Source organism: Chlorocebus sabaeus, chromosome 11 (genome assembly GCF_047675955.1).
Source record: "Chlorocebus sabaeus isolate Y175 chromosome 11, mChlSab1.0.hap1, whole genome shotgun sequence".
Taxonomy (NCBI): domain Eukaryota; kingdom Metazoa; phylum Chordata; class Mammalia; order Primates; family Cercopithecidae; genus Chlorocebus; species Chlorocebus sabaeus.
The window spans coordinates 90,058,808-90,071,733 of NC_132914.1; the positions used below are offsets into that span (position 1 = coordinate 90,058,808).

Below are 12,926 nucleotides of genomic sequence, written 5' to 3' on the forward strand. Positions count from 1 at the left end.
ATGGGTATATTGCATCATGGAGATCAGGCTTCTAGTACACCCATAACCCAAATATTGAATTTTGTACCCAGTAGTTAATTTTGCAACACTTACTTCCCTCCCACCTCACCCCTTCCCACTTTTGGAGTCTATTGTTTCCATCTTTATGTCCATGGGTACCCATTGTATAGTGCCTACTTCTAAGTGAGAGCATGTGATATTTGATTTTTTGCATCTGGATTAGTTCACATAGGATAATGGCCTCCAGCTCCATCCATTTTACTGCAAAGGAAATAATTTCATGTTTTGTTTTGTTTCGTTTTTGTTTTTTTAGACAGAGTTTCACTCTTATTGCCCAGGCTAGAGTGCAATGGCGCGATCTTGGCTCACTGCAACCTCTGCCTCCCAGGTTCAAGCAATTCTCCTGCCTCAGCCTCCCAAGTAGATGGGATTACAGGCATGCGCCACCACGCCCAGCTAATTTTGTATTTTTTTTTTAGTGGAGACGGGGTTTCACCATGTTGGTCAGGCTGGTCTTGAACTCCTGACCTCAGGTAATCTGCCCACCTCAGCCTCCCAAAGTGCTTGGATTACAGGCATGAGCCACTGCACCCGGCTGATTTCATGCTTTTTTATGGCTGCGTGGTATTCTATGTGGTGTGTGTGTGTGTGTGTGTATGTGTGTGTGTATATATATATGCGTGTGTATGTGTGTGTATATATATGTTACACATATATATGTACACATATATATATGCGTGTGTGTGTGTGTACATATGTGTACACATATATATACACACACACACCACATTCCATGGCGTACACACACACACATTTTCTTTATCTAATCAACCATCGATAGACACTTAAGTCAGTTCCATGACTTTGCTATGGGGAATAGTGCTGCAATAAACATATGTGTACAGGTGTCTTTTTTATATAATGATTTCTTTTCCTTTGGGTAGATACTCAGTAGTGGGATTGTTGGGTTGAATGGTAGTTCTATTTTTAGTTCTTTGAAATTTCTCCATACTGTTTTCCCTTGAGGTTGAACTAATTTACATTGCCCCCAATGGTGTATAAGCATCCCTTTTCTCCACAACCATGCCAACATCTGTTGTTTTTTCACTTTTTAGTAATAGCCATTCCGAGTAGTGTAAGATGATATTTCGGTGTGGTTTTCCTTTTGTCTCTTGAGCACAGGTTCTACGAGCACAGGCGGAGTTCTGTGGTGCTGAACTTACCTGGACTTGAGGTGTTCCCTGGGGACCTTCTGGTGTCAGATGGAGCTGCTGATTACCTATGCCACCCACTTCTGCTGCTGAATTCAGGTTCTGTTCATTCAGTATACTTTCATTCCATGCCCACTGTGGAACAGATATTGCCATAACTGGGGGAATTTTCAAAATATTGAATAATTAGTAGAATATAAGCACTGACCAGTTAGAATCAGCCTCACCAATGACAACAGGCACCAGCTGTTACTGGAATTTACTGGAACCACCTGAGTACCAGTCTTGGTGTTGGGCATTCCATTTACAGAGATGAATGAGGTGTGGCTCTTCCCTTAAAATGTCTTCTGGTCAAATGTCTTATCCCAGGTCCAAGACCTGAGACAGGTGTAGCATCTTAGATCAGAGTGCCCTCTCCAGGCTGGTGAGTAGCTTCCCCATTATTGCTATCATGTTCCTCTCCCACCCCACTCCTGGGCTTCAGCCTCACACTGGTATCTTCCAACCAGGGTGGTACCATGGGGAGGCAGAGGTGGCGGTGGCAGATAAGTGTCTGATAGAGAGGCAGCTTTAGGGATAAAGTTGCATCTTCATCTCATTTGTGAAATAAAAGAACAATTAGAATCTTCAGGGTGTTTTCTTCAAGATTCTTGGGATAGGTAAATCAAAGCCTTTGAGAGCTAAGAGGAGACTTAAGGATTATCCATGCTGTTGGTTTTTAAACTGGTTTGGTTCTTAGCAGAGTCCTTTTTACAAAAGAATCCTTACTTGGAAATCCAGTGTATAAAACAAATCCAGGTGAAGTTGCAATGCTCGCAGCTGGGATGAGCCCCAAAGACTCACCTCCAAAGCATCCCAGGAGCCTCGGACACCTGACAAAAGAGTTTGAAAACCAGCAGGTCATCCCTCATTCACATATGTGTGAGTGAGACCCAGAAAGGAGAAGTGGTCTAGTCATGGGATCAGCTGGTTTGTGCAGAGAAATGGAATCAAGGCTCCTGCCTGTGAGTTCAGTGCCCTGTCTACCAGCCTGCATCTGTCATCATCTGTCATCTACTGTATGGGCAGCTGCAGTCTCCTGTATGTGAAGCCCAGGGCCACCAGTGAATAAATAATAACATGTTTACAGCTCTTTATTTTTACAGACTCTTTCACGTCTACTTACTGTCTTATGTGATACAATAATCCAAGTGAACAAACCAAGAGGGGTTAAGTGATCTGCTTGAGGACATGCCCCTAGAAATCCAAGCTAGTTTTAAAGACAATGTGGCTTTAACAGAGGTTAGTACATTTTAAGAGGCTTTAGAATGCTCTCAATTAGTTAACAACTAGAAGAGTGGTTCCCAAAGGCTGTCCTGGACCAGCAGCTTTGCCCTCACCTGAGAAGTTGTTAGAAATGCAGATTCCAGGCTCCCCACCCCCAAGACTTTCTGAATCAGAAACTCTGGGAGTGGTGTCCAGCAGTCTGTTAGTCCGTTTTGTTTGTTGTTGTGGTGGTGGTGGTGGTGGTTGTTTGAGACGCAGTCTCACTCTGTGACCACCACCACGCCTGGCTAATTTTTTTGTATTTTTAGTAGAGACGAGGTTTCAACATATTGGTCAGGCTGGTCTCAAACTCCTGACCTTAGGTAATCCATCCGCCGCGGCTTCCCAAGGTGCTGGGATTACAGGCTTGAGCTACCGTGCCCAGCCAGCAGTCTTTTTTAACACGCTCTGCAGGTGATTCTGATGCCAGCTACAGTTTGAGAACCACATACTAAGAACAAGGTCATCGCTGCTTCTACATCTCACTAGCTGTTATTTTTGTGTGTGCCTAGCATCATGGTAGGTACCACACAGCATAAGATACGCAGCATCCTCTCTATACGCCTCTGCACTCTTCTCAGGAGTTTAGAATAGAGACCTCATGTTCCCAAGTCATGGGCTAACGCAGTGCTGCTCATGCTTTGCTGTGCATATGAGTCACCTGCAGATATAGTTGAAATAAAGATTCTAGTTTAGCAAAATTGTATATTTAAGACAGATAATGAAAGATTGTGGATTCAATAAAGACTCATGAATCTTCTGAATACTCACAAAGCTTTCCCAAGGCTCCAAAGCTAGAAAAGCACAGGAGAGAAATTGGCCAAGGATCAGGGACCCCAATTATGGCAGTTCAAATTGGATGTAGTAATTTACCACCAGGCATGGGAGAGCTAAGTGTGGTGAAGCTGATTTGTGCCTAAGGGAGAGTCCACCTAATCTCCCTTTAATAAAGATTGATAAGGCGGTCAAAATGAATGCGAGGATAATCTGTTGGGCAGGTGCCTCCCAAGGTTTTGGTGGGAAGGTGCCTTAAGCACATCCTTTGCAGTTAATGCTGCTCAGATCATTGCTTCCCTTTGATTGAATGATTACACACCCTCTCCTGGGGGATCTGATAGAAAGAGAGATGGATGTATAAGACATCCATTTTGTATACCAAATGGTCAGAACATGCCACCTACACCTAAGAGACAATTTTCAGCTTTTGCTAGGTAGCATTACGACTTTATGCAAACAGCATAAAATCCAAAAGGCTAGAACCCAATCGAATCTCTTTCCTTCCTGCTCTTCAAAAGAATGAGGGATTGAATAATGGCCTCTTTCTCAAGTCGAAGCAACTCCTAGTTGATGGCCAGAAGCAAGAAGCCCCAACATAAAAATTGGTGATGTTTTAATGTTCTCTATTTTGGGAGTCTTCCTTTAACCACATCTGGGGATTATGAGTGAAGGCAGTTTCCAAGTCTCCCATTTGCTCAGGCTACTGAAGTTTGCATGTGGTGGGAGGGCTCTGGTAAGACAGTGTGAAAATGAAGGACCTGTCCTTTTAGCCCCAAAGTGCTCTGGTTCCCTGTCTTAAATAAATTACTCAACATCTTAGAGTACAGTTCACAGATTTCTCCTCAAGCAATGAGGAAAAGGAGTTTAAATAATACACCAGTAAAGAAACAGGACAATACCACCTTAAGGCAGCAACAGAACACCAACTTTTAGGTTGCAACATTGATTCATTCACTGTCTGCAAAAATATAAATATTCATTTTGTGCATTCTCAAGAGAAAGATAATTAAAGCAGGATGAATTCTGTTTGGCTAATTTTCAAAAAGCAGGTTTTGTGAAGCACTGCAATGATCTGTCACTAGTAACTCTAAGTACTTGTAATAATATATTGTCTTTAATTTCACCCAGAATCCAAAAAGCCAAGATGGCCTTTCTCCAAAAGAGGAGTGGTAAGTGTTTCAAATTGCCATTTTTGTTTTAATTAAGCTTCCTGTAGCTAAGAAAGTAAGAAATGGCTGAAGAGCCTCTTCATTCTGCTTTATCTTTGCATAAAGGCAGATGGCACGTGAAATATAAATGATATCATCACATCCATAGTATTGGCTACGGAACATGCCAAGGGTTGCCAATTTGTGCAGCGAAACAGTGCTAATTGCCAGTGGTTAATTAGCTCTGGAAAAAAAAAAAACACACACAAAGCAATCCTAATATAGTGATGCTTTACAACTCTACATTTATAGCTTGCTGCTTAGAAAGCAGCTCACTCGATGAAGCAAACTTGCACAAATGTATGCCCCAGTTTGCAGTTAGTGCCATGTATATTGGGCACATTGAAAAATGAATGAGATCTTACAGAAACAGATTCCGCAAATACACTTCTATTTCTGGGAAAGTCGACTGGATTAATCCTAGTGGGTTTGAATTCATTCTTGGTTCCATCAATAATTGATGAGTTATCCATCTCAATCAGCGGTCCCTGAGACTTTACTGCCTAGGGCAAGGGTGGCCACAGTCAAGCCGTTCCTTCTGGCATGCTGTGGGAAGAGGGAGGGAATGTTCATGATGACAACCGGACTCCTCCTGTTTTCTAGGGGGAGGAAAGGGACTGATTTGTGTTCTCCCAGCAGTACTAGTTGCATGACTTACACACCACAACCAGCAGCAGCGGGGCCTTATGGACTGTTACTATGCCTCATTCTGTTAAAAATCTGCCCACATGGCCTTGCCAATCACTTTGGCATCAGTTGCTGACATCTGCAGTGGTTCTATGACACACACACCTTGCAATTTTTTAAGTCCCATCACTAAATAAAAAGTCCTCTGAAGTTCCAATTCTAGCTCCTTCCCCTACTGCCCTATGACCTTGGCCAAATGGATTACTCTCCCTCAGCTCAGATCTTCCCTGTAAAAGACAGAAGACCAGTACCAGCCTCACAGGGTGGTTGTAATGAATGCCTTATAATGCATGTGGCGCCTACCCCAGAGCCGGGCACACACAGACACTCAGTCAATCTTGGCCGTATCACTAGTAGTAGTATCTTTAATTAGGGTTTGGAAAACGACTTATTCTCATAGCCAAGTGTATGATTGACTTTCACTTTTTTTCCCAAAAATAAAACGTTTATATGGAACATACTCTTAAACATTATGAGCTGCAAATCATAAATTGTTAGTAAAATTGTAACACTATTGCCACCAAGGCTGTTGCTCATCAGTCATTTAGAGATATGCTTTGTCTGTTTTCTGACAGGTCTGAGACAAGGCTTATGACGCAGCCCCTCCTGAGCTCTTTCCTCAAATAAACAGAGGCAGAGCTGGTCACCAATCACACCTGAGATCTCAGGAGAAGGGGCATCTCCCCTGAGCCCTCCCGAGGGCCTATCCAGGACAGGGAAGCTCTGAGGGCTGCCTGAGAGATAGAATATGCTTTTGGAAGGGAAGAAATTGGTTAAGGAAGGGCACTCCTACAAGTTGTTGGGATTGATCCATTCTTTTCCCCCACAAAGAAGCAACTTATTCTCCACACATGTGTTGAGCAACTGTGCCAAGTACTGGGACAGATATCTAAGATGCCAAGATGCCCATTATCAGCTCACAATTGAGAAGATGGGACTGACAAACTGTGGGTGGTGGGGGAAAACATGCTAAATGGTTGGCACTATGTTGGAGGGAGGGAGGCAATGAGGGAGATACACAAAGGAAGAATAATTGGTGGACGTTCTCAGCAAATGTTTTCAGCAATGAAGAGAAAGTCATTTCTAGAAGCTTCACTTTCACAAGAACACAATATCTTGTTTTCTTAAAATTAACATTGTTTCCTTTATCCTCTTATCCTTATTTATCACGTAATTCATATCTCTATAAATGATAATCCACATCAATATAACAAACACACTTCTATGTTGTGATGTGTTTTTCCAATCTATTACAGATTTTTCCTTTTCCTCCTTTCTTCCTTCCTTTCCTCCTTCCTTTCTTCCCATCAGTTTAATATTAGTAATAAAAGCGAACACATCTATAACGTTTAACACATTACCAGGCACTGTTACTGTTTACCTGTATTCTTGTTTATGCATGTCAGTTAACACATGTGAACTCATAAATTCTACAACAATCCAACAAGTAGCTAACATTATTACTTCTCATTTTGAAAATGGGGAAATGGATTCAGAGAGGTCGACTAGTTTGCCTGAGGACACACAGCTCATAAGCTATGGAGCATCCAGCGTTCCAGGGAGTCTGGCTTTGAGTCTGTTCTAGCCCTGTGTGGCCCTGCTCCTTCAACTGTAGGAGTCCCCATCACCAGACGTGGAAACTCCTCCATCCATTCTCTCATTAGAGCTCTCATAGATCTTACCTGTTCTCATTGATTTGTCAATCACTCCAAAAATGTGTATATTCAGTCTTAACCTTCAATTTTGCTCCAGTTCCACGTCACCAGTGACTACTGCACATCTTCATGCCACCTACCTCTTAGTTACTAAGTTTGAGACTCCAGAATTAACCTTGGCATCTCACTTTTCTTTACCCTGTGTATTCTCTCAAGTAACCTTCAAATGCTTTTCATTGCCTCTCCTAACCACTGCTACCACAATGGAGGCAAGAAGGTACTAAATGGGCGTGTCATTTTCAAGAGTTAATGTGACCACTGGGAGAACGGTCTCCTCTCTTCTCACTGGAATACCCACCCAGACATTTGGCCAGGAGGCTGGTCAAACCCATAGAAAGCCATGGTGAGTGCCCTTCAAAACACGGGGCTGGCACCCACTTTCCCACAACTCCAATGCTCCTTCCATTGTCTCAGCCTCTTTCTTTTCCAACTGGCTGCTGATTTTTTATTTCCACAACATGCAGTCGCTATGGTTTCAGACATCAACAAAAGGCATATGTCCCAATTGCAGTAGGAGGTCTTTAACTGGTTCCAAGATTCCGTTGCTGCTGTGGAGGCTAATGAGTCTACAATAGGTTTCCTTTTTCAGTGCCATAACCCTACCAGAGAAACCAGTCACAACCCATTAGCACATTCTGAAACTATGACAGGGTCTCTTTTCAGACGCGCAGGGAGCCCCCTACCTGCAACGGTAGATAACCTGTGCCTTTCTTGCTCATGAAAACAACACCGATTAACTTTCACCAAACTGTTTAGATCCATGCCAATATCGTGCACCCTGAGGCAACAGAACAAGTCGAAAAATTGTTTGTCCTAAGCATTCACTTGAAATGCAGCCAAGCTGACTTTTAAAAGCCTTGCACATTGTTATTTGATAGCTTCTTCTTGCTTTGGTTGGTAAAATGAACTCTTTAAGTGGGCAATTCATGATATTGCAATAGAATAGTGAATGAACCAAAAAGAAAATGCTCACAATATAAGTTTAAAAAGCAAGTTGCAAAAGGATGTGTGAATATGATACATGGTACCATTTAAAAATTAATTATTAATGTGATCAGAATATGATATTTCCAATGGGTATGTGAGGGTGAAGACACATTTCATGGTTTTTTTTGTTGTTGTTTGTTTCTCAAGTTTTCTACAATAAACATATTTTATCTTAGCAATCAGATTTTTAAAACAAATATTATTAAGAAAAAATGACTATAACAAAAGTAATGGGTGATTCCATTCTAAGGAAAGTAGAGTTTCCAGCATGTTCTGGTATTCTGTAGCAGAGAATTATTTTTTGGGACAAGTTGCTTTAACACTGGGCTTTATTTTGTCATCTGCTAAAATAAGGGTTGAACCAATATGTCTGAGGTACCTTCTGATGTTAATTAAATCTTAGGGTCCAGAGTTTGGAAAAGTTAAAACTGTAAAGGCTATGTCACCCCAATGGGTAGGCATGATAAGACTGTTTGCTGTATGACCATTCTGTGCCTAGGATTTGTTTTAATGTGTAAAATGAGAGGTTTGGACAAGGTATTCTCACGGGCCTGTGGCCCTCAGGTCTGACCTTCTGTGGTTCTGTGGCTCCTACTAGAGCTCAGAAATGGCTTTGAAACTGCTTAAAGACAAAATATGTCATGTCTTATCATGAGTGTTAGGGAATGAACAAAAGATACCAAGGCTACTGAAGTCATGTCATTAAAGAATCCATGTTTGAAAATCCTGTTTCTAACCATCTTTAAACAGGGCAAAGACAAACACAAGCACACATCTGACCTGGAAAACTGCCTGTCCTCTGTGAAAATTACCAACTTCAGGGGCTATGACTTCTACAGTCTGAAGGTATCTTTCCAACTGTTTCCTGTGGGGCATGGCTTTTTCTTTTTGTTTTTTGGTGGGGTGGGGAGAGGAGGGTCAGTGTTTTAAGCTGCCAGATTACTGCCTTGTTTACAGTAAGAGCAAAATGCAAGAGAGGAACCCAGGACTGAACAGGGCCTGCTCTTCTCCAACACACTGAAAGCTGGGGAAAGCCATTTTATCTTAAATAAGGTAACAAATGTGAGAGCACTTCATAGGCCAGAAAGCCTCTACAAATGTTAAAAGTGGTCGTTACTACTCTTCATCTCTCTGGACCTGGATTTCCTCATTGGAAACCTTAAGTTGTTTTTGATAAGACGATTTCTAAAGGTCTCCCTGAGCTTTAAAATTCTCACTTCATGCTTCTTCAGTAGTTAATTTCAATAAGTGTTGCCAGTGGAACCTGGAATCAGACTTCCCAGTCCTGGGTTTGGGGTTCTTTGAGTTTTTATGTCAATAAACTGAAAAAGACTCATGATATTCTCAAGCTTAATTCAAAGCATCATCGATTTGAATTGATTTGAATCTTAAACTAGAAATAATTCATGCTGCATATTAGGAGGAATTGGCATCCCAGAGCCCCACAGAGAAAGCGATGGCTTGGGTCCCTTGGGGAGTCACTGTCAAGAGGGATGTCCAGGGCCTGAAGCAGGAAATCATTCTAGGGGTTGCTTGGCCCTTTGGAACTGCAAGCCAAAGCAAATAGCCAACAGGTCAATCCACTGTGGTGGAAATGTTTTGTTCTCTCTTTTTCCTCATGTACAGGATAAGACCTGGGATGAAGTCGTGGAAACACATCACAAACTCCTGAACAATCAATTAGACTTGAGAAAGCAGCAAGAGGCCGTGTGGGAACTTTTCACAAGTGAATGCACCTATTTTTTGGACCATTTATTAGTTCTTAAGATGGTAATGCCAGGCTTAATTTTGTAGTAGATGGAAAATTTGTTTCTTTGGGCGCTTGTTTTCCTCTTCTGAAAGAAATAAAAGAGAGAGAGAGAGAAGAAAGAGAAAGAAAGGAAAGAGAGAGAGAGAAAGGAAGGAAGGAAGGAAGGAAGGAAGGAAGGAAGGAAGGAAGGAAGGAAGGAAGGAAGGAAGGAAGGAAGGAAGGAAGGAAAAGAGAGAGGGAAAGGGAGGCGAGGTGAGGTTTTTTTCTCCCTCTTTCAGGGGATCGTGAAAATTTTTATTTGTCATTTATTTTTGTTTACCTATTACTCTACTGTCTTTTTATACTTTAACATTGGATGAGATCTTCTTAGTGAACTAGTCCAGTGTCCCATTCGATGTTGAATGAATCTCTTCTGCCTTGTCTCACCAGTTTGCACACTCCTGGGCCAGGGAGCTCACACCCTTCTCAGGCAGTCCATTCCATCTTTCCTTGGCTTCCTTTCTTGGAGCTCTTGCTCCCTAGTGAACAGTGCCAGGTGAATGCTTTTCATCAGCTGCAGGGCCACCATTGCAGATATCGGGGGCTACCATACACATGCAATTTAGTACCGTTGAATTGCATGGTATATTCATGATGTCTCCTATGTAAATAGCACCTGTATGGTTACACACTGCTGCAGCTATGCTCTGGTGAGGCTCAGAACAGAGAATTTTTTTATAGAAGAACAATAGAGCAAGGAAGAGAACCATAGAGCAGCTTCCTGCCAGGACCACAGGGTAGGATGGGCCACACAGCTCCCAACGTTGCCTCTGCCCACAGTACTTTTGCATCCTGATGACTGTCTTACACAGCTAAAAGGCACTGTGCTGGCAGACCTAAGTTCAAGCCCTGGCTCTGCCTCTGATTTGCCTTGTGACCTTAGGAAAGTGTAGTCCTTCATATCCTAAACCAAGGGTTGACAAATCTTTTCTGCAAAGGTGCAGATAGTAAATATTTTGGGCTTTTCAGGCTATATAGTTTTTGTTGCAACCACTTAACTCTGCCATTGCAGTGCCAAAGCAGTCTACAGGACTGTGCCTGACTGTGTCACCCAGAAAACATCATTTACAAAAACAGGTGGCAGGCCAAATTAAGCTCACAGGCTGCATAGTTTGACAGTCCCTGTCCTAAGCTATAAAAGAGAAATGACAGTACCATCTCTGGCTATCTCATAAGACCATTATGATGATCAAATTAGTTTTCTTTGAAATCTATCAAGTGCTATACAAACGTCAGTTATTTTCTGTAAGTAATATTTTTTGTCAATCACAGTGCTAAATCCTTAACTTAGCAAAATGTAAACCACAAAGACACTCTAGGAGAAAATTGAAATTTAGAGACAATGTCAGTTAGGATGCTTACAAGAGCATGTAATAGAAAACTAGCTTAAATAATGCAGTATTTTGTTAGTCCTTGTGACTGCCAAGTTCAGAGGTGGGAGAGAATTCAAGACATGTTTGATCAAGGGGCTCAAAACAAAACAAAAAACATTTCTTTCCATCTCTCACCCTGCCTTCCATGGCATTAGCCACATCCTATGGCTGGCTTCTCTTGTAGTCACAGCATGGTTGCTATCCTTGAGCTAATGGCCAGAGAGAGAGAGAGAGAGAGAGAGAGAGAGATCGTCTCAGCATTCATAGCAAAAGTCTTGAGATTTATTCCGATTGGACTGGTTTAGATCACATGCCCACCGTGAGCCAAATCCACTAGCTCCGTAAGGAAGGAATGTGCCAATTGGCTTAAGGCAGTCAAGACCCAACCTTGGGAGTGAGATCAGCTTGCCATATGGCAGCTGCCTGGGGAAGAGTAGACACTGGGGTGAAAACCAGGCTGTTTTTAGGGAAGAGGAGTATTGCAGGGGGTGGTAATGATAAATGTTCACTGCAGAGAACTAAGCCCCTGAGCTATGCCACCTTCCTTGTCCTAAGAAACAGCACAGAACTTTCTGTCCCACTGTAAACTGTCCAAGCTTTTCAAAATAATATTTCCTGTTTAAGAAAAGGCCAATTTGAGCTCACTGTCAAATACCTCAGTGTATTTAAAGAATATATGTACCTTCCTTTTACACAATCAATATGTTTTCCAAAAACGCTTATGAGTTAAAAATTTGTAACTCATCTAATAAATATACCGGAGGATTCAGCATTTTTTTTAAATAGTAAAATTTCTGTAAAGCAAAGAATCTTATAACAATAGTAGTATTTCTTCCAAATTGTCCCAATCTATCTGTAGTAATGAGTTCTGTTTCTTACAATCATGTTTTAAATGCCTGGATATTGACAGATTTCCAGACAACCAATACTCCATGGATTTTAAAAGATCTAAGTGGTTCTTGACAGGTGGCCTCTAGACCAGCAGCATCAGAATCCCTTGGGGACTTGTTGGAAATGCGCGTTCTCAGACCCCATCACAGATGAGGGTGGGGTCCAGCAAGCTCTGGTGTAACAAAGCTGCCGGGTGATTCTGACGCAAGTTCAAGAACCACTCACTACACTAATGAAATAATACAGGAATGGGAATTGGAGAAGGTTACCTATCTAAAGCCCGGTCTTTTAACCCCTAAAATTCTTGAAGTAATTTGTCCTTTTGTCCCTTTGAATGCTTCCCGTCTTATGTACACAAAGTATTTCTTTTTCAATAAACTGCTCTCTCTTCAGTTCATAGAATGAAGGGCAAGCTAGTTGTAAGTGAGGATTGTACTTCTTTTTTTTTTATTTTTATTTTTTGACTTGCTGTGTAGTTCTCCAGTTTGTGAAATCATCAGATTAAGTAAAAATAACATAAAAACTCCCTTAATGGTTTCATCCATGTTTAATGCCTCTAAACAAACTGAAACATTTGACCAGTTATCAGAGATTAACTCACTAAATCTCTACTTTTAATTCCCTGAAAGGAAAGTATATTTGGGTCTTTTGCAGAAGAAAGCATATGAGAACACACCACGAATATCGTTTTGCTCTCAAGTTAGTAGTGTTGGCAAGAAGAGAACCTTTGGGATTTCTTTGGCACTAGAAGCAGAGGAAGCCCATTTGGACAGATTCTGTTCAATAGGAATGTTGTTAGAATTGACTTAAGCAACCACAACTTTCATACTGAAAAGCTCATTTCCAATATGTTCTGTGAAGCTTAAATGTGATCATTTGTCTTGAGTATAGCATTTAAACCTTGAGAGTGCTGATTTCTCCATTGTTTTGTAAAGTTATACCCAGGAGGTTTATGTTTAATGTTCTTGCAAAAGGTATGTTTC

The 12,926-nt window shown here is 41.6% G+C and overlaps 1 protein-coding gene across 2 annotated transcripts in view; it reads left to right on the top strand.

Annotated features, from left to right (window-relative positions):
- Nucleotides 1-12,926, top strand: part of PLEKHG7 (pleckstrin homology and RhoGEF domain containing G7) — a 63,379-nt gene that overhangs the window by 20,925 nt on the left and 29,528 nt on the right. For both annotated transcript variants that reach the window (XM_073020995.1, XM_073020994.1), the window contains 4 exons: nucleotides 1,183-1,310; nucleotides 4,422-4,462; nucleotides 8,641-8,736; nucleotides 9,517-9,660. In XM_073020995.1, coding sequence (XP_072877096.1) covers nucleotides 1,183-1,310; nucleotides 4,422-4,462; nucleotides 8,641-8,736; nucleotides 9,517-9,660 — 409 coding nt within the window. The remainder of the gene's footprint in view (nucleotides 1-1,182; nucleotides 1,311-4,421; nucleotides 4,463-8,640; nucleotides 8,737-9,516; nucleotides 9,661-12,926) is intronic.